Source organism: Rutidosis leptorrhynchoides, chromosome 6, assembly GCF_046630445.1.
Source record: "Rutidosis leptorrhynchoides isolate AG116_Rl617_1_P2 chromosome 6, CSIRO_AGI_Rlap_v1, whole genome shotgun sequence".
NCBI lineage: Eukaryota > Viridiplantae > Streptophyta > Magnoliopsida > Asterales > Asteraceae > Rutidosis > Rutidosis leptorrhynchoides.
In genome coordinates this window covers 299,116,693-299,139,265 of record NC_092338.1, presented here as the reverse complement: position 1 = coordinate 299,139,265, position 22,573 = coordinate 299,116,693, and the positions used below count along the sequence as shown (strand labels likewise).

General features: G+C 36.8%; 1 protein-coding gene across 3 annotated transcripts; it reads right to left on the bottom strand.

Annotated features, from left to right (window-relative positions):
• Window positions 1–379: 379 nt before the first annotated feature.
• On the bottom strand, window positions 380–22,059 carry LOC139855450 (uncharacterized). Of its 3 annotated transcripts, XR_011761452.1 has the most exons (5): window positions 21,964–22,050; window positions 20,009–21,736; window positions 12,469–12,859; window positions 12,251–12,270; window positions 380–638 (listed from the first exon to the last, which is right to left on the bottom strand). XR_011761452.1 is itself a non-coding variant. In XM_071844675.1 (3 exons), exons 2-3 carry the CDS (start codon window positions 21,650–21,652, stop codon window positions 12,512–12,514), a joined length of 1,992 nt encoding a protein of 663 aa, XP_071700776.1. In that variant the 5' UTR covers window positions 21,653–21,659; window positions 21,964–22,059; the 3' UTR covers window positions 12,280–12,511. The 3 variants fall into 3 exon arrangements, 2 of the variants coding, with proteins under 2 accessions (XP_071700776.1, XP_071700775.1); XM_071844675.1 differs by lacking the exons at window positions 380–638; window positions 12,251–12,270 and having other exon boundaries at window positions 12,280–12,859; window positions 20,009–21,659; window positions 21,964–22,059; XM_071844674.1 differs by lacking the exons at window positions 380–638; window positions 12,251–12,270 and having other exon boundaries at window positions 12,280–12,859.
• Window positions 22,060–22,573: the final 514 nt, after the last annotated feature.

Below are 22,573 nucleotides of genomic sequence, written 5' to 3'. Positions count from 1 at the left end.
TTTGTATATCAAATTTTAGAAGAACACCAACCTAAAATATCAACAATGATTAGAATTCTCAACATCTTCATGCTTTCTCTGGTTTTTTAACATGGCATCTCATATAGACTTAAATATTTAAATGAATTTGTGATGTCTATGAAAAATAAGGGATGAATAAATAAATATTTAATGTTTTATGTGCTTAATAACTGACCGAGTGATTAAATTAAAAAATTAACCCTCAACATACAACAATTATAAACAGTTATGCTAGCCCTTTTGAAAAAGTATGGACTAACATAACAATTCACATTTCAATACTTAAATTATTAAGACATGTTATTTTCATGAAGTTAAAAACAAACATCGTACTATACGACTAATTCAAGTCCTATTATATAAACGGGCCCGGTAAGTGACTTAAATATGACAAAAACACCCGCAACTCTTTATCTCACATCAGCAGATAATGCCAAAGATTTAAACTTTAAAGCAAATCTTAGTTGTGATGATATGATTTCATTGTTCCCTACCAAAAATCTAATACCACCATCTACACAACCAATTTCAAACTCATCATTTCAATATTATTACTGTATCAAAAAGCATGCTCAAGCCTTGCAACTGTGTATGCAGCCTTAACAGATAAACGTTCTGTAGCGACCCGACCAAATCATATTTGACGGCGCCGTCTAATTAGGTCCCGTTACGTGATCATAAGTCTTTAAAACAACTTTTGACCAAAAGATATGTCGCATTCATTTCAAATGTAAAGATTGTTCAAAGTTTACAAGAATAGTTCCACCACAAGTTACGATACAAAGTTTTAAGTACAAATGAAACTTATGCGACACAATTTGAAAGTAGCCAAGAGACGCTCCATGTATGCATATATACTCGACATCCAATGCAAGTATCAAAATAATGAGCGGAAGCATGTAACACATATCGTTCAAAGACCTGAGAAAAACATAGAAATCTGTCAACGAAAACGTTGGTGAAATCATAGGTTTAAGTAAGTAAGTACAAGTGAACCACAAGATTTGCATCAATGAAATAATAGTAATACATTCCAAAAGTTTGTTTCACGAGCACCCAATTATCAATGCTTAACATTTCTCCCATTGAACCCCATCACTTAGTGCTAGAACATACACTGTTTCTCGAAAATATATTTCATTCGTAAACGGTAGCGAACCGTTTGAATGAGGGTTTGTCAAACCCATATGGATCCATACAACATAAGTTCTCGCTTACACCCGGCAAGTGTAACTAATGATAATCGAATTGAGGATTTTGTTCTAAACTCGTATGTAGAATGTTTGTTTTCCTGTACTTGTGTTCACTTAGTAAAGAAATGTTTATGTTTTCTCATCCCAAATGTAAGTTCAAAAAGAGTAAAAGTGGGACTATGATCTCACCTTGAGTGCACGAGTAGTAAAGTACTTCAACAAGTAAACGTGTGCAAAGAACAATGCTAGTCTTGACCTAAACAATAGGTTGTATCAATAACGGTAAGCACGATAGGTCAAAGATGTTCAATTAGTCCTATGGCTCGTTAAGACTCGATCATAATAGCGTGTGAATCAAATTGTCATGTTTCATGCAAGGTACAAGTATAAAAACATGTTAGAATGATTGCACAATTATTTGGTTAAATTTGATTAAAAGTCAACTTGGTCGGGTCAAAGTCAACGGAAAAGTCAACGGGGTCGGGTTGGGTATCCGACAATTTTTCTAAGTTATATAATCATATATGAGCATGTTGGCCAAGTTTCATGTTAATCGGAGGTCCGTAGCATAGCAAACATTTTTATGTCAAATGACCAAAGCAAACAGCCAGTTTTAGTACAATGGGACGGCGTCCCAAATGGCTAGACGGCGTCCCACAATGAAGGGTGGGACGGCGTCCTGATATCCTAGACGGCGTCTAGGTTCAAAAGGTGGGACGGCGTCCTGATCGGTTTCCAGGCCCTGTTTGCTGTATTCCTCAAATGGACGAACCAAAACACAAACAATCACATTTTATGATCCGCAAACAATTAGAACATGTATTTTATATCATCGGAAAGCTCTTTCGACAAGGAACGCAACTAAGCACTTTTCATCAAGCAAAAACATCATATACTATAACCGAAATCCCGCCAAGTGATCAATAGAGGTTTATTTTCAAGTTTCAAGTTTATCAATTGCAATTTAAGTTTCGGGAATCCAATTTATACATATGATATGCCGTTTTGAAGGTAATGAAACATGTAATACAACTAAACACTTATCAATAACATTAACAAGCATTCAACGCATCAAAAGTTCGTTTTAAGAGTTGTCAACCCTAACCAAAAGTTCACAAAATCAATAATTGCGTTTATGAAGTTTCTTTAATCAATCTATACATCAAAATGAAGCTAATGATACTAGTAACACTTTTAAAACATGCACATTAACAATCTAATAACATTTGATCATCCAAAATCAAGGATTTAGCAAGTAATTTTCATAATGAACTAGTTACACCAAAAACAACAAATCGAGCATACAAATTACATACACGACATCACAATGAGCCATAGACACTAATTAACATACTTTTAAGTCAAGAACACAAATTTAAAGAAAACTAGTGTTTTAGAAATGTTACCCAAACGAGATGAAGTTGGTACCAAAATGAAGAGGATGAAGAGAGGATCACGAATATGTAATTTATTTTGTTGTAAGCCTCCTAAATCGAATTTAGATGATGATTGAATGAATTTGGAAATTGGGTGTGTTCTTGCTAGAGAGAAAGAGAGAGAGAGATGGTTGAATGGTGGTGATTGGGGTGGACTAGGTGACCTAGTCAACTAGTTTGCCCCGTGTCAATTTTAGTCCCTCGAGTTTGTAGTCGGGTGCGGAAAATACCTAAACGGAATATTTTAAAACGCGTATTAACGGGAGATGTTATAAACATATAACGGAGTTTAAATTAGTATAACGGAAAAGAAAACGGAAAAAGGCGGGATGTTACATTACCTACTCCTTAAAAGAAATTTCGTCCCGAAATTTAAGTAGGCGTAGTAGTCGTTGTTTCTTCCTCGAGATCTTGCGTTTCCGAATTCACGAATAGATGAGGATACTTCCTTTGCATTTGATCTTGTCTTTCCCAAGTAAACTCGGGTCCCCTTTTGGCGTTCCAACGGACTTTAACAATCGGGATTCGGCTTTGTTTCAATGTCTTGACGGAGGTGTCCACAATTTCAACCGGTTCCTCCACGAAATGAAGTTTGTCATCAATGGTAAGCTCCTCGAGAGGAATGACGATATCGGGTTCGGCAAGACACTTTTTCAAGTTGGATACATGGAAAGTAGGATGAACGGAGCTCAATTGAGGCGGAAGATCTAAACGATAAGCAACGGTTCCAATACGCTCCAAGATTTCGAAAGCACCAATATACCGCGGATTTAGCTTCCCGCGTTTCCCAAAACGGATTACACCCTTCCAAGGTGCGACTTTTAACATTACTCGGTCACCGACTTGAAATTCAAGATCGTTGCGTCGTTTGTCGGTATAGCTCTTTTGACGACTTCGGGCCGTCCTAAGCCTATCTCGGATTTGAATGATTTTCTCGGTGGTTTCGTGAATGAGTTCGGGTCCGGTGATTTGCACGTCGCCTACCTCGGCCCAACAAAGAGGTGAACGACATTTGCGGCCATATAGCGCTTCAAAAGGTGCGGCTTTAATACTCGCGTGATAACTATTGTTATAAGAGAACTCGGCGAGAGGTAAGTGCTTGTCCCAAGCTTTTCCGAAATCAACCACGCAAGCTCGTAACATGTCTTCTAAGGTTTGAATTGTACGTTCGCTTTGTCCATCGGTTTGAGGATGATATGCGGTGCTCATGTCTAAACGCGTTCCCAACGCTTCTTGCAATGTACGCCAAAATCTAGAAACGAAACGGCCATCTCGGTCGGAGATAATCGATAAAGGTACACCGTGTCGGGCTACGATCTCCTTAATGTAAAGTTGTGCAAGTTTCTCCATTTTGTCCGTTTCTTTCATGACAAGGAAGTGTGCGGATTTGGTGAGACGGTCAACAATAACCCAAATGGTATCATAACCGCCCGTCGTTTTTGGTAGCTTGGTGATAAAATCCATCGTTATCCTTTCCCACTTCCATTGCGGGATCTCGGGTTGTTGAAGTAATCCGGACGGTCTTTGGTGTTCGGCTTTGACTTTGGAACATGTCAAACACTTGGAAACATAAGTAGCTACGTCCCTTTTGATGTTCGGCCACCAATATAGTTGTTTAAGGTCGTGGTACATCTTATTGGCACCGGGGTGAATCGAGTATCGTGACTTATGGGCTTCATCTAAAATAAGGCTTCGTAGGTCCCCATAACTAGGCACCTGATGTCGAACGAGGTGTATATAAAATAGTTTATTAAATTTTAGCAGAAAATACTATTAAATACGATACAATTTTACACAAGATATTTATTTATTTATAGAATGGATATACTTAAACCTTGCTACAACACTTATAGGCAGTGTACCTAATCGTACAGTAGTGTAGTTTTTAGTAAGTCCGGTTCGTTCCACAGGGAAATCTTTAAGCAAAGCTCAACGCTATATTAGTTTACTTTTATAAAAATACAAATATATATATAAGTAATATTATTATTATAAAGGGGGGTTTTTACCGTTTAATGACCGGTTTGTCGATTTTAAAACTTTAGTCGCAGTTAAAACCTAATGTAAAATATAAAATAAATACAAGACTTTAAATTAAAGCGTAAAGTAAATAACGATAATGAAATTGCGAATAATAAAAATGCGATAAAATTAAATTGCGATAATTAAAAGGTACGATAATTAAAAGTGCAATTAAATATAAAATAAAGGAAATAAAATATGATATAAAAGAATTATGCTTATTTAAACTTCCGTAGTCATGATGTTTGACGTGTTGATTTTAGTTTTATGCCCATGGGTTAATTGTCCTTTGTCCTGGATTATTCAATAAGTCCGTCTGGTTTTCGTCCATAACAGTCCATCAGTCATAAATATAAATTGCAAGTGTCCTTGTCAAATTATTATTATACCCGAAGATAAATATTCCAACTAATTGGGGATTCGAATTGTAACAAGGTTTTAATACTTTGTTTAATGAATACACCAGGTTATCGACTGCGTGTAAACCAAGGTTTTACTACTTTGTTAACAATTACACCAATTACCCTTGAATGTAATTTCACCCCTGTTTTAATTATTCTAGTGGCTATTAATCCATTCCCGTGTCCGGTTAAATGAACGATTATTCGTACATATAAATACCCTGCCCATCGTGTCCGATCGAGTGTATATGGTAATTTATAGGGACGCCCAATTGTAAATCTTTATATTAACATTAACAAACTTTCATTTAGTTAAACAAATATAAAGCCCATTAATAGCCCATAGTCTAGTTTCCACGAGTGTCGTTCTTTTGTCCAAACCCCAATTATGGTACAAAGCCCAATTACCCAATTTTAGTAATTAGCCCAACATCATGATTACTTCGTTTTAAATAAGCATAATAATAACTTAGCTACGAGACATTAATGTAAAAAGGTTGAACATAACTTACAATGATTTAAAAATAGCGTAGCGTTACACGGACAGAATTTCGACTTACACCCTTACAACATTTGCTAACATACCCTTATTATTAGAATTATAATTAAAATTAAAATATAAATTATAAATATAAATATATATTACTCGTATATATTGAGAGAGAGATGAAAATATGATGATGATTTTGATCAGAATTCGGGTTGATTTATAGCCAGGAATGATTTTTGGGGCTCCGCGACTCGCGGCCAAATAGCCTTAAAACTCCGCGAGTCGCGGAGAGGTATTTTCAGTTTTCACCCTTGGAGTTTCCTGCTGCCGACGGTTTTAAATATATATATATAATATATATATAATTAATTTAATTAATTATATATTATATTATATTTATATACATAGTTAACTTGTAATTTTTAGTCCGTTGCGTCGAGCGTTAAGAGTTGACTCTGGTCCCGGTTCCGGTTTTTCGAACGTCCTTGCGTACAATTTAATATCTTGTACTTTGCGTTTTGAATCTTGTACTCTTGTGATTTCGAGACGTTTCTTATCAATAATTGGAACCTTTTTGATTGTCTTTTGTTCTTTTGAGCTTTTTGGTCGTTTGCGTCTTCAAATCGTCGAATCTGTCTTTTGTCTTCACCTTTTATTATTTAAACGAATATCACTTGTAAATAGAACAATTGCAACTAAAAGCTTGTCTTTCTTGAGGAATAATGCTATGAAATATATGTTCGTTTTTAGCATTATCAGCACCCAAATCCTTCCGGCGTAATATCGGAGTCCGGTCTCCCTAATTTCGAATCGAGAGACGAGAATGTTTAAGAGCTCGTGTGAAAGGTTTTCATCCTTGAGAGCCTCATCTTGGGCTACCCGAATTTGGCTATTAAGGTTGGTGTGAATGGTGATGTTTAAAGCTCGGACACGAAGAGGCACCGCTCTTTCTTTTCGACTTAAGGCATCGGCTACTACGTTTGCCTTCCCGGGATGGTAACGAAGCTCGCAATCGTAATCGTTCAAAGTTTCAATCCACCGTCGTTGTCTCATGTTTAGTTGCTTTTGATCGAAAATGTGTTGGAGACTTTTGTGGTCGGTAAAGATAGTACTCTTGGTTCCATAAAGATAGTGTCTCCACATTTTAAGTGCAAAGACGACGGCTCCGAGTTCGAGATCATGCGTCGTGTAGTTTCGTTCATGAATTTTGAGTTGTCGAGAAGCATAAGCAATGACTTTCGTTCGTTGCATCAATACACACCCAAAACCATGTTTCGAGGCATCGCAATATACAACAAAGTCATCATTGCCTTCGGGAAGTGACAAGATAGGAGCGGTGGTTAGCTTTGTTTTCAAGATTTGAAACGCGGATTCTTGCTCGGTCGCCCAAATGAATTTCTTTCCTTTGTGAGTTAATGCGGTTAGAGGACGTGCAACCAAAGAGAAATTTTCGATGAATCTACGATAGTACCCGGCGAGACCCAAGAATTGACGAATGTGAGTAGGAGTAGTAGGAGTCTCCCATTTACTAATGGCTTCGATCTTCGTGGGATCGACTTTAATACCTTGATCACTTACAACATGACCAAGAAATTGAACTTCCTTCAACCAAAATTCACACTTGGAGAATTTGGCATAAAGTCGTTCTTGTCTCAAGAGTTCAAGCACAAGTCGGAGATGTTGTTCGTGCTCTTCTTCATTTTTAGAATAGATCAATATATCATCGATGAACACAATAACGAATTTATCGAGATACGGTTTGCACACGCGGTTCATAAGATCCATGAACACCGCCGGTGCGTTAGTGAGACCAAATGGCATGACAAGGAATTCATAACTACCGTAACGAGTCCGGAAAGCGGTTTTGGAGACATCTTCCCCCTTAACCCTTAATTGATGATAACCCGAGCGGAGATCGATTTTCGAATATACACAAGACCCTTGTAGTTGATCAAAGAGGTCATCGATGCGAGGAAGAGGATATCGGTTCTTAACCGTCAATTTATTTAGTTCACGATAATCAATGCACATTCGTAGGGATCCGTCTTTCTTTTTAACAAACAAAATCGGAGCGCCCCAAGGTGAATGGCTAGGTTGGATAAAACCACGATCAAGTAGTTCTTGGATTTGACTTTGCAATTCTTGCATTTCGGATGGGGCGAGTCTATATGGTGCACGTGCTACGGGTGCGGCTCCCGGAATAAGATCGATTTGGAATTCAACCGGTCGATGAGGTGGAAGACCCGGCAATTCATCGGGAAATACATCGGAATAGTCACTAACAATTGGCACATCATCGATATGCTTATCATCGGACTCGACTTTCTTAACGTGGGCAAGGATCGCAAAACAACCCTTACGGAGCAGTTTTCTAACTTTAAGGCACGAAACGAGGTTGAGTCTGGTGCAACTCTTATCGCCATAAACAATCAAAGGTTCACCATTCTCGATAGGAATTCGGATTGCGTTAAGATCACAAAGGATGTGAGATTTCGTTTTGACTAACCAATTCATACCGATTATTACATCAAAGCTTCCTAGTTCCATGGGTATCAAGTCAATTTCAAATTCCTTACCCAAAATGTTTAACGTACACCCCCGGTAATATGTGTCGGCACTTAATAGTTTCCCGTTAGCCACTTCAATGGTATAAGTGGTATCTAATGGAAGAGGTGGAGTGCTAAAAGAATGAGTCAAAGTCTTGGATACAAAGCATTTATCGGCACCCGAATCGAATAAGCAAGAGACATAAGAATTGTTGAGAAGAAACGTACCCGTGACTAGTTCAGTGTCATCCCGGGCTTCCTCGGTGTTGATGTTGAAAGCTCGGCCGCGCGTATTGGTGTTATCTTTCCTTTTCGGGCATGCATTTCTATAATGACCCGTTTGGCCACATTCGTAACAAGTGCCCGTCTTTGGTGCATTGGGCCACTTTCGAGCGACGGGAGTGGCACTTTTACAATCGTTGGCCTTATGACCAATTCCTTGGCACCGATGGCAAATTAGCTTACTACATTCGCCAAAGTGATGTTTGTTGCATTTGTTGCAAAAAGGTAGATTCCCGGCATAACCCTTCTTGCCGTCGGAAGTGAAAGATTTCTTGGCAAAGTTGTTGTTGCTTGATTGGGGAGCTTCCCATTTTCTTTTGTTGCCGCCCGATTTATCCTCGGCCTTAGGTGCCGGAACTACGATTTCGTCAACCGTTTCTATCAATTTGCGGGCCATGTTCAAGGCCTCTTGATGATTAGTGGGTTTGGATGACATTACTCCGTGTTTGATACTCTTTGGAAGACCATCCATGTAAAGTTCAACCCTTAAAGCTTCGGGGTTCACAAGATTTGGGCACATCAAGGCTAGTTCGGAAAATCGTTGATTATAAGCCTTGAGATCATTTCCGATCGCCTTTAAAGTTCTTAGCTCTTGTTCGAGCCTTCGGGTTTCTTCACGAGGGAAATATTCGACAATCATCTTTTCCCTCAAGTCGGCCCAAGAGAGGGCGTGAGCTTCATCGGTACCCACCGATTGTACATAAGTATTCCACCATGTAAGGGCGACACCGGCGAAGGTGTGAGTGGAGTATTTGACCTTGTCTTGGTCCCGACAACCGCTTATGCTAAAGACGGCTTCCGTTTGCTCAAACCATCGGGTGAGCACGACCGGTCCCCCGGTTCCATCAAAAGTGTGAGGTTTGCACCCCATGAAAGCTTTATAGGAGCATCCCTCGTTTGAGTTTCCGGCTCCATTGTTGTTGTTGTTGTTGTTGTTGTGGTTGTTATTATTATTGTTGTTGGATGAGTGACCGGCCATGGCCGCATCTACGGCGGTGGCTATCATCCGTTCGAGAGCTTGTTCGGGAGTTTCATTGCGGCGTACACGACGAGGAGCCATTGTTCCTTCAAGACACAAGAATATCATTGATTAGCATTCTCGATAATACTAACCGTGATATAGAATAAAGATAAAGAGAAGTTTTTCCTCGACTCGCCTTAAATTCTTTATGTCATAATGTCGGAACGTTCATATGAGTCACCGTAATATAATCCCGGAAATTATATTACCCTGATTCATATGTGCATTCGACATCATTTCATATAGTCAAGGTGGCGTGTCAATCAAATTAAACAACGTGAGATTAAGATGAACTAAGAGTAGATATGAGTAGAAGCGTTCGAGTATAAATGCACAAGTAGTCAAGTAATTCCTACTTCAAGTCTATATGCCGGTTGTAGTCTAGACTCACCAATGTACCCTATGACTCGGGGTTGACACTAATGAACTCTAAATCCCTACAACCAACGCTCTGATACCATCTGTAGCGACCCGACCAAATCATATTTGACGGCGCCGTCTACTTAGGTCCCGTTACGTGGTCATAAGTCTTTAAAACAACTTTTGACCAAAAGATATGTCGCATTCATTTCAAATGTAAAGATTGTTCAAAGTTTACAAGAATAGTTCCACCACAAGTTACGATACAAAGTTTTAAGTACAAATGAAACTTATGCGACACAATTTGAAAGTAGCCAAGAGACGCTCCATGTATGCATATATACTCGACATCCAATGCAAGTATCAAAATAATGAGCGGAAGCATGTAACACATATCGTTCAAAGACCTGAGAAAAACATAGAAATCTGTCAACGAAAACGTTGGTGAAATCATAGGTTTAAGTAAGTAAGTACAAGTGAACCACAAGATTTGCATCAATGAAATAATAGTAATACATTCCAAAAGTTTGTTTCACGAGCACCCAATTATCAATGCTTAACATTTCTCCCATTGAACCCCATCACTTAGTGCTAGAACATACACTGTTTCTCGAAAATATATTTCATTCGTAAACGGTAGCGAACCGTTTGAATGAGGGTTTGTCAAACCCATATGGATCCATACAACATAAGTTCTCGCTTACACCCGGCAAGTGTAACTAATGATAATCGAATTGAGGATTTTGTTCTAAACTCGTATGTAGAATGTTTGTTTTCCTGTACTTGTGTTCACTTAGTAAAGAAATGTTTATGTTTTCTCATCCCAAATGTAAGTTCAAAAAGAGTAAAAGTGGGACTATGATCTCACCTTGAGTGCACGAGTAGTAAAGTACTTCAACAAGTAAACATGTGCAAAGAACAATGCTAGTCTTGACCTAAACAATAGGTTGTATCAATAACGGTAAGCACGATAGGTCAAAGATGTTCAATTAGTCCTATGGCTCGTTAAGACTCGATCATAATAGCGTGTGAATCAAATTGTCATGTTTCATGCAAGGTACAAATATAAAAACATGTTAGAATGATTGCACAATTATTTGGTTAAGTTTGATTAAAAGTCAACTTGGTCGGGTCAAAGTCAACGGAAAAGTCAACGGGGTCGGGTTGGGTATCCGACAATTTTTCTAAGTTATATAATCATATATGAGCATGTTGGCCAAGTTTCATGTTAATCGGAGGTCCGTAGCATAGCAAACATTTTTATGTCAAATGACCAAAGCAAACAGCCAGTTTTAGTACAATGGGACGGCGTCCCAAATGGCTAGACGGCGTCCCACAATGAAGGGTGGGACGGCGTCCTGATATCCTAGACGGCGTCTAGGTTCAAAAGGTGGGACGGCGTCCCCAGTATCTGGACGGCGTCCTGATCGGTTTCCAGGCCCTGTTTGCTGTATTCCTCAAATGGACGAACCAAAACACAAACAATCACATTTTATGATCCGCAAACAATTAGAACATGTATTTTATATCATCGGAAAGCTCTTTCGACAAGGAACGCAACTAAGCACTTTTCATCAAGCAAAAACATCATATACTATAACCGAAATCCCGCCAAGTGATCAATAGAGGTTTATTTTCAAGTTTCAAGTTTATCAATTGCAATTTAAGTTTCGGGAATCCAATTTATACATATGATATGCCGTTTTGAAGGTAATGAAACATGTAATACAACTAAACACTTATCAATAACATTAACAAGCATTCAACGCATCAAAAGTTGGTTTTAAGAGTTGTCAACCCTAACCAAAAGTTCACAAAATCAATAATTGCGTTTATGAAGTTTCTTTAATCAATCTATACATCAAAATGAAGCTAATGATACTAGTAACACTTTTAAAACATGCACATTAACAATCTAATAACATTTGATCATCCAAAATCAAGGATTTAGCAAGTAATTTTCATAATGAACTAGTTACACCAAAAACAACAAATCGAGCATACAAATTGCATACACGACATCACAATGAGCCATAGACACTAATTAACATACTTTTAAGTCAAGAACACAAATTTAAAGAAAACTAGTGTTTTAGAAATGTTACCCAAACGAGATGAAGTTGGTACCAAAATGAAGAGGATGAAGAGAGGATCACGAATATGTAATTTATTTTGTTGTAAGCCTCCTAAATCGAATTTAGATGATGATTGAATGAATTTGGAAATTGGGTGTGTTCTTGCTAGAGAGAAAGAGAGAGAGAGATGGTTGAATGGTGGTGATTGGGGTGGACTAGGTGACCTAGTCAACTAGTTTGCCCCGTGTCAATTTTAGTCCCTCGAGTTTGTAGTCGGGTGCGGAAAATACCTAAACGAAATATTTTAAAACGCGTATTAACGGGAGATGTTATAAACATATAACGGAGTTTAAATTAGTATAACGGAAAAGAAAACGGAAAAAGGCGGGATGTTACACGTTCTAGGAGCATTGCACTGGTAGTCTGGCAACATAATAAAGAAAAAGATTTAGATAAAAATGGGTCGATGCATAAGCACCACAAAGTCAAACAATCGAATTCAACAATGGTTACGAAGCAATTTAAGAATATCATAATTTCAACTTTTTATACCCCCCACAATGATTTCATTCTTAATCTAGTGCAAATTAGTAAGGATTTCAAGAAAACAATGTTACTGACTTGGTACACATCTCTCAACTGCCTTCAAATTGATTCTCAGACTCTACTGATTTTGATTTTGACTTTGACTTCTTCCTTTCTTTGACTTGTTCTTCTCCTGCATTTTCTTCTTTGCTTCAGCACTGATCCATGTGTAGTCAGCAGGAATCGAAAAAGGGTCAGGAATAGTTTCGATCCTACTGCCTGATGACGTGCTAGCACGGTGATAAGGTGTTTTAATCCACTGAAACCAAGACGATGATGATGTGGCATTATTTGTCATTGACGGGCTATCGTGGTCCCCGCCAGTTGGACTGGATGGTGGGGTTGTGAATTCATCCAATGGTTGTAGTTCCTCAAATTTTGTAAAAGTAACCAATACACGTATTGTTGGGATCACCGGAATAGCAACCTGTTCATATTTATCACCGGAAAAAATTAATCAATTCAGAAAAATCATAACATTTGACTTGTTTGAATGTCAATTTATTAACAAGTTTGCACACAGTGTTATATAAACCAAAGCATTTGGTCAAGTCAACAAATTAGATGCAAATTTTGATATCGACTTATTTGAACGTAAATTTACGGTAGTAATCAGGGGCGATTGTCCAATGAGACCCCACTTTTTTTTACAAATTACTACTATGACCCCACTAGTGTGAAGACTTTTTTTTACAAATTACTAAACAAATTGTATAGGACGCCACTAAATTTAAAGATAGGAACCCATATGTTTGAAAAGTAATTGTTTTTTTGAAAGTAAACAACCATTATTTTGAGAAAATAAACTTACAAATTACTACTCAAATTGTATATGACCCCTTTCAGTTTTGATCCTAGAATCGCTGGTAGTAATTATATAATGTTGGAGGTTTTATTGAGATTTCGTGTAGGGTAAAATAATCGATAGCCGGATAAATCACTGAATCGTGGTATCACTTTCCGAAAGTAATTATTCGACCCTTATTGCCTGGGTTACACGAATATCACTTTGGGATAAGACAGAGATTAGTTCTTGTTATTGGCAGTAAACAAGAACTCTTTTGCATAAGAGTATTAAGGTGTTTTTCGTATATCTTATTCTCATAAATGATAGTCTCTATTTATAGGCACCCAAAAACAAGTATTATTCCACGATGGAGATGTTTCACTAACTAATTTCGTTTTCAAATCTAAAACAAATCCTTTACATAAAGTTGTTTGTTTTATTTCAAACATCCTAATCAAGGAAATCGTTTTCAAATCTAAAACAAATCATTTACATAAAGTTGTTTGTTTTATTTCAAACATCCAAATCAAGGAAATCGTTTTCAAATCTAAAACAAATCCTTTACATAAAGTTGTTTGTTTTATTTCAAACATCCAAATCAAGGAAAACGTTTTCAAATCTAAAACAAATCCTTTACATAAAGTTGTTTGTTTTATTTCAAACATCCAAATCAAGGAAATCGTTTTCAAATCTAAAACAAATCCTTTATATAAAGTTGTTTGTTTTATTTCCAACAACCAAATCAAGGAAATCTAGATTAAATCCTTTTCATAAAGTTGTTTGTTTTATTTCCACCTAGTGCAAGAATAATACTTCCGTAATCACTCAAATTTGTGATAATGGAAAACCATTTTCGGGTCCGGGCAATCTATCACTTAATGGGTGTACACTCCGTACCTCCTAACCCATTTACAAGTATAGATTAAATCCCTCAATTACACTAAATTTCTAACAATCCTCCCCAATTTAGTGCAATTCGTTTCATGAGAATTAAACAAATTAAAACAAAAACTCATGCATAAATGAAAATATCTTGAAGATTGAATTTTCACCTTAGTACATTACACATTCCAAATATTCGAGAATCAGGGTGTTCTAAGAATTGAACCCTTCAACCCATTTTGAATAACTGAAAATAACATACACATAAGTTTTCAAATACTCTAAAGCTATCCTGACACTTTACAAGCCATGTGTCCATATCCTTTCATGAATGTATCCAAAGCTAAAAGTCCAAGCTTTGTTGAAGCGGCAAAAATTCACATTCACATAGGTAGTTCACTTCAGTCATGCACCTGCTCTTGCACTTTTTCAAATGAACTATTAAGAAGCTAGACTTCAACCTGACCTTCAGCAGGTCCGAGTACATACCTTACCTTGGGATGATATAAAATTTATGTACTCCAAATTTCTAAATATAAGCCTTCCGCATTGAATTCAACTTCTAATTTTCATCAGAAGGGAATTGGGTATCTTATAATTAGAAATTTATGTGGACTTTAAACCCATCCCCACAGCAGACTTGTCAACCAAGTCTCTTGCCAATCCCTTCGTCAAGTGATCAGCTAAATTCTGTTGTGACCTTACGAACACTATAGAAATCACCCCATTCATGATGAGTTCACGAATCATACTATGTCTGACACCTAAGTGTCTAGACTTTCCATTGTACATCTGGCTATAAGCTTTTGCCAATGTCGCAGCACTATCACAATGGATAGACATGGGTGCTATAGGTTTAGGCCATAATGGTATCTCATGGATCAAGTTTCTAAGCCATTCTGCTTCTTTACCAGCAGCAGCTAAAGCAACAAACTCAGATTCCATCGTTGAGTTAGTAATACATGTCTGCTTCTTAGAAGCCCATGAAATAGCACCTCCCCCAAGCAAGAACACCCAACCACTCGTTGAAGAATGATCTTCAATATTGGTTATCCAACTCGCATCAGAATATCCTTCTATTACAGAAGGAAATCCACTGTAAGATAAACTATATGCCATAGTTTTCTTTAAATACTTCAGTACCCGCCTAATTGCTTGCCAGTGATGAGTACTAGGATTACTAGTATATCTACTCAGTTTTCCCACAGCAAAAGCAATATCTGGCCTTGTACATGTCATGGCGTACATCAAACAGCCAATCACCTGAGAATACTCAAGTTGTGATACAGCTTTACCTTGGTTAGGCATAAGCTTCTCACTTGGATCAACAGGTGTACTCACAGGAGTACATTCAAAGCAATTAAACTTTCTCAACACCTTCTCAATATAATGAGATTGAGAAATTGAAATTCCTTTGCTTTCACGTTTGATCCTAATACCAAGGATAACGTCAGCCTCCCCCATATCTTTCATGGAGAACTTTGATGACAAAAATTCTTTTGTTAAATCAACTTGACTTTGGTCAGTCCCAAAGATTAACATGTCATCAACATATAGACAAATTATAACTCCTTTACCAGAATCATCAAATTTGCTATACACACATTTATCTGCTTGGTTCAATCTAAAACCACTAGATAAAACTACTTCATCAAACTTCTGATGCCATTGCTTAGGTGCTTGTTTCAAACCATATAAGGACTTCACAAGTTTGCACACCTTGCTTTCATTTCCTGGCATGACAAAGCCCTGAGGTTGGTTCATATAAACCTCCTCATCCAAATCACCATTCAAGAATGCTGTCTTCACATCCATCTGGTGAATAACCAGATTGTGAATTGTAGCCAAAGCAATCAGCAGTCTAATGGTAGCGATACATGCCACAGGAGCATAAGTATCAAAATAGTCAATTCCAGACTTTTGTCTAAAGCCTTGAATGACTAACCTTGCCTTGAACTTTTCAATAGTTCCATCCACCTTCATCTTCTTTTTGAAGATCCATTTGCAACCCAAAGGTTTGCAACCGGGAGGTAGATCAGCTAACACCCAAGTGTTATTGCCCATGATGGAATCCATCTCATCATTAATTGCCTCTTTCCAGAATGCAACATCCTGAGACCTCATTGCTTCATCATATGTTTTAGGATCATCATCAACATTGAAACAATATGAATATTGGGTAGAAACATCATCCCTAGAACCTTCAACTAAGTATAGTTGAAAATCTGGTCCGAATGATTTAGGTTTCCTTTCTCTTTTGCTTTTCCGAAGCTCAAGTGACTGATCAACAGCCTTTTCAGAGACTTCATCATTACAATCCTTATTGATTCCATTGTTACTTGGAATCATATCCTTTGGTCTAGGTATAGATGAAAATCGATTTTCATCAAAGATTGCATCCCTTGAATCAATCACAGAATTGATTGAGACAAATTCATTAGGCTCTATTACATAGAACCTATATGCCTTGGAATGTTCAACATATCCAATAAAAATGCAATCTATACCTCTTTCACCTAAACTTTTCTTTTTGGGATCAGGCAGTCTTACAACCGCCCTACAACCCCATACACGAAGATAATTCAAGTTAGGTTTCCTTTTATTCCAAAGTTCATAAGGTGTAATCTTGTTTCTTTTGTTAGGAACTCTATTAAGCAAATAACAAGCTGTTAACATAGCTTCCCCCCAAAATCCTTCACTTAAACCCGAATAGGATAACATGGAATTAACCATTTCCTTAAGGACCCTATTCTTCCTTTCAGATATACCATTTTGTTGTGGAGTATAAGGAGCTGTGGTCTCATGGATAATACCAACGGATTGGAAATACGATTGGTCAATGTATTCACCTCCCCTATCTGTTCTAAGTCTTTTAATCAAAGCCTTTTGTTGTAATTCTACTTCAGTTTTAAATATTTTAAATTTATCTAATGCTTCATCCTTAGTATGTAACAAATAAACATAGCAAAATCTAGAAGCATCATCAATAAAAGTCACAAAATATTTCTTGTTTCCTAAAGTAGGAGTAGCATGCAAATCACATAAATCACTATGTATTAATTCCAAAATTTCAGTATCACGATGTACATTTTGAAATGGTTTCTTAGTGATCTTTGTTAACATACACGTTTTACACTTTTCATTGTTCATGTCAAAAACCGGTATTAATCCATCTTTAGACATATCTTGCATTCTTTTAAAGTGTATATGTCCTAGTCTAGCATGCCAAAGTGTAGAATTATTTATGCTAGAAGTAGATATAAAAGCAAAATTAACATTCAAGTGATTAATGTTAAGTCTAAACATTCTATTGCATAAATAACCAAAACCAACAAACATACCATGTTTTGACAAAACAAACTTATCAGATTCAATCACTTGTTTATAACCACAACAATTTAACACACTACTGGAAACTAAATTTTTTCTTATTTGTGGTACATGCAAAACATCAAACAAACAAATAGTTTTTCCAGAACTAAAACACAAATCCACACTTCCACGTCCATGAACAGAGGCTGTTGACTCATTTCCCATATGAAGAATTGATCCATCAGTCACGGACTCGTAAGTCTTGAACCAAAATCTATCCTTGCATACATGGGTGGTGGTTCCCGAGTCAACCCACCACGCGACATCATCATCCTGCACAAAATAAGCCTCAGATATATATGAAACATAATAATTCTTATTTGAATTATTAAATATATTCTGACCTTTCGAGTTGTGGTTGTTTAAACCATTTCCCGAACCGCTTGTGCTAGATCCTTTGGCATTATTATTATCAAAAATAACCTTGCAATCCTTTTTCATGTGTCCAGTTTTACCACACTTCCAACAAGTCAATTTAGACTTCTTGTTCGGATTAGCCTTGTTATAACCTTGATGTTTACGTTTGCCCTTTTTGTCATTATTACTAGTGAACTTTTTATGTTCCACCATGTTGACAACAGACGTACCAGCAACTTCGTTGCTCTTTGGCTTGTCATTATCCTGCAACCTGAGGGATTCCTCAATACGCAGATGACTACCCAACTCAACAAGAGTTAACTCCTCCTTCTTATGTTTCAAAGAATGTTTAAATTCTTTCCAAGATGGAGGTAGTTTATCAATTATGCTTGAGACTTGAATAGACTCATCCATGTTCATCTTATGTTGTGTGAATTGACCAAGTATACGAATGAGCTCATTGTATTGTTCCAAGACCGGTCTAGAATCGACCATCTTGTAATTATTAAAATTACTAACAAGGAACTTTTTACTAGAAGCATCCTCAGACATATACTTGGTTTCTAAACAGTCCCATAGTTCTTTAGAAGATTCAACATTTAGGTAAATATCAAAAAGGGAATCAGCCATACCATTGAGGATTAAACCTCTAGCGATGTAGTCATCGTTCTCCCACTTGCACCTTTTCCGAATTTGTTCAATAGTGGCATCATCACCATGATCTTCAGGAATTGGTGTGCTGAGTACGTACACCACACTCATGCTGCTCAGAAAGAAGTGCATCTTCTTTTGCCATCTCCTAAAATCAATTCCTTCAAACTTATCAAGTTTGGAGAAATTCGCCGTCATGTGTTTCATCGTAGCCGCCATCGATTATAACGAATAATTACTTTCGATTGTTGGAGGTTTTATTGAGATTTCGTGTAGGGTAAAATAATCGATAGCCGGATAAATCACTGAATCGTGGTATCACTTTCCGAAAGTAATTATTCGACCCTTATTGCCTGGGTTACACGAATATCACTTTGGGATAAGACAGAGATTAGTTCTTGTTATTGGCAGTAAACAAGAACTCTTTTGCATAAGAGTATTCAGGTGTTTTTCGTATATCTTATTCTCATAAATGATAGTCTCTATTTATAGGCACCCAAAAACAAGTATTATTCCACGATGGAGATGTTTCACTAACTAATTTCGTTTTCAAATCTAAAACAAATCCTTTACATAAAGTTGTTTGTTTTATTTCAAACATCCTAATCAAGGAAATCGTTTTCAAATCTAAAACAAATCATTTACATAAAGTTGTTTGTTTTATTTCAAACATCCAAATCAAGGAAATCGTTTTCAAATCTAAAACAAATCCTTTACATAAAGTTGTTTGTTTTATTTCAAACATCCAAATCAAGGAAAACGTTTTCAAATCTAAAACAAATCCTTTACATAAAGTTGTTTGTTTTATTTCAAACATCCAAATCAAGGAAATCGTTTTCAAATCTAAAACAAATCCTTTATATAAAGTTGTTTGTTTTATTTCCAACAACCAAATCAAGGAAATCTAGATTAAATCCTTTTCATAAAGTTGTTTGTTTTATTTCCACCTAGTGCAAGAATAATACTTCCGTAATCACTCAAATTTGTGATAATGGAAAACCATTTTCGGGTCCGGGCAATCTATCACTTAATGGGTGTACACTCCGTACCTCCTAACCCATTTACAAGTATAGATTAAATCCCTCAATTACACTAAATTTCTAACATATAACGCTAAAAGGAAGATATCTAGAAAAGAACTGCAGATGAACACGTTTATTAAATACAGAATACAGTTTCTTTAACTGCTTATCAGAAAATTATAAAAATGAGAACCTTTTAGAAGAGTATTATGTTGATCTAACATTCCAATATATCATGCTTCAAGTATTATTGGGCATTAAAATTACAAGTCAATAATGGTGGTGAAACGGGCAGGGCAGGGCAGGGCAGGGCAGGGGAGGGCAGGCAGATTAGGTAAATAATCAAAAGACTTTTGGTGAAAAATCAGGTAACTTGGTATCTGTTTAGTTGGATTGACCTAAAACGCTTTTTTCCGAATCTTCAACATTTACTCTAATAGTTAGTGTATTGCATATAGTTACAAAGATAATATAATTACAAGATTAAACAAACTAAAGAGAATACCTTAACAGGAAATGTGCCCATTGGAAGCTTTGTTGTAAGCAAATCTCTTAGCCTTCGAATTGCCTTAACTTTGTTAGCTAATATGTCAAGCAACGGCAACAGTTCTTCAGTACGCAACGGAAAGTTCGGTGCAAGCCAAAGCACGGGCCGCAGCCCTTTCTTATACTCGTTTTCACGGTTTCCATCTTTTTTCCGACTTCCACTACTAGAAATCATCGATGAAGACGGTTTCAGCTCTTTCACTCGCCTTTTATCATTCACAGTAATTTCCATTGAATGTCTTCCTGGTTGCATTTGACTTTGACTTGTAGATGTTGAGTCCCCGAGTAGATCACTAACCTTCTCCTCACATAATGAACCTCTAGGTGGGACCGGTGCACCCGACCCCGCACCCTTTCTGAGCCTTTCTTGTTTATTACCATCTTTTTTTCTCCACCCATCGAACCACCCCTTTTTGTCTTTTTCATGCTTAATTTCTCCGTTTTTGTAAGTTAACGGTACGTCCTCAATCGGTACGTCTCGTTGTTCGTAACAACTATGTCGATGCCCAATTATCCCGTCACCATTTTCATTACCTAACTCTGAAGAATCCAACTTTAGTGCCGCTTCAAGTTGTTTACGTTCTTCATCAGTCAATATATCATTAAGCTCTTCACTTTCTGTTTCATTTTCATTACAAGACGAAAAAAACTCGTCGTCTGACATGGCACCCGGGACCCGCCTAGACTTGATACTTACAACCACATTATGCATATCGTAAACTTTACACTTCCACCCCCCGACACTTTCCGTTTTCTCCTGGCGTCTCCACGTAACCTGCGGTAAAAGCACAGCTTGCGTAACATCGATCCCGGGCCTAAAAATATTAGTCTGCGACATCGCTTGAACTTCCTGCTGCACCTCCGCATCGGATGCAGGTGCACCAGCGCCATCTAAAGCGTTCATAACTTCTTTATTCTTATGCGAGATCATACAAAGGGACCCGGGTGGAACTTTTCCATCTTCAGAACCATCACCAAGAAACAAAACCGTCTGATCAGCCCGTTGAATCTTAAACCCATCAAAACCGGCTAAAGTCATATCAGCTCTTAAATTCGCACCACGTTTCCAAATTTTGTAAGTATCCGACGGTGCAATCCTAGATATAAACGGTATAACCGAACTTTCAAACTGAAACGTAATCTCCATATAAAAATCCCGCATACGTCTCATCGTACCTACTAAACGGGGCAATCTTCTACACCATTTACCCCACGCAATCGGCTGATAATGTCGAACTATAATTCGTGCAATAACTTCTTCCCTACTGCAAATAGCTTCTTGTAAAGCACTCCAACCCTGTTCGTTTTGTAAGCTCCAATCTGCACCAGCGAGCATTAACATCTCGGTTGCGGTTACATCGCTAAGTTTAACCGCTAGGTGCAGTGGTGTATCACGGTTAACCACATCACGACGATCAATCACAGCCGAAATTGCATCGGCCTTGGCCTCTTCGGCTAACGATATCGACTCGTTATGAATCTCAGACGGATCACATAGTCTTGGCAGACCAGCTATAATTTTCCTTAAACTAGCATAATCTTTGGTGACTACAGCTTTATGAGTGGGACTATGTGAATATTTTGAAGCATCAATTGCAGCCATTAGTAACCTAAAATTTCCAAAACAACCCAAACCCTAATCAACCTTTGAATCAACACAGACTGGATTCAGTTACATTGATTATACCTATACAATCACAAAATACTATTCATTATTCAATGCAAGATTAACATTATTATTATTATTATTATTATTATTATTATTATTATTATTATTATTATTATTATTATTATTATTATTATATTATTATTATAATTATAAGCATTCACTAAAATCAGCTAAATATAAACAGTATATAAATATAAATCTACAGCAAAATCTTAAAAGGGTATGAGAAATGAAAGAAATATTACCTTGTTGCTATAATTACTTGATGAGAAAAAAAGGAACTTGACTACTGCACCCCCACCACAACCACAAATACAAATGAAAATATTATAATTATAATTATATTATATTATAATTATAATTATAATTATATTATAATTATAATTATAATTATAATTATTATAATTATAACTTAAAATACAAATAAATTAAATAGTTGTGATCCAATCCAGATCAGACAAGCCCCAAAACATGTGGGAAGGTGGGGTTTAAAAAAAAAATATCTTTTTTTTTTTTTTTAAATATCACAAAAGAATGGGAAATCTTGAAATGATTTTAGTGGAATCTTGAAGACAGAAATTGCAAAATTAAAAACTACAAAACCTAAACCCCAACATTGAAACAAAGAGGGAAAACTTTGTGTGTGAAAATGGTATAACAAAACTTAAATTAAAACATTATAGAAATGATAAAGTTTGAAACTTTATGAAACATTTTCATGAACAAACTATAGGTAGTGTTTATAATGATGTGCAGGAGAGGAAGAAGAAGAAGGCGATGATAAGGGCAAAATTTTGGGTCAGCTTTCAAGTTGGGAGAAGAAGGGGCCAAGGGTTGATTTTAATTTTTTAATTT

Bases quoted from the DNA above. Each gene is read 5' to 3' on its own strand.
- LOC139855450 (XM_071844675.1), bottom strand. From the start codon at position 21,652: ATGGCTGCAATTGATGCTTCAAAATATTCACATAGTCCCACTCATAAA. The intron at 12,860-20,008 runs GTATTCTCTTTA...AAATATGAACAG, and splicing joins TGGGCACATTTCCTGTTAAG to GTTGCTATTCCGGTGATCCC.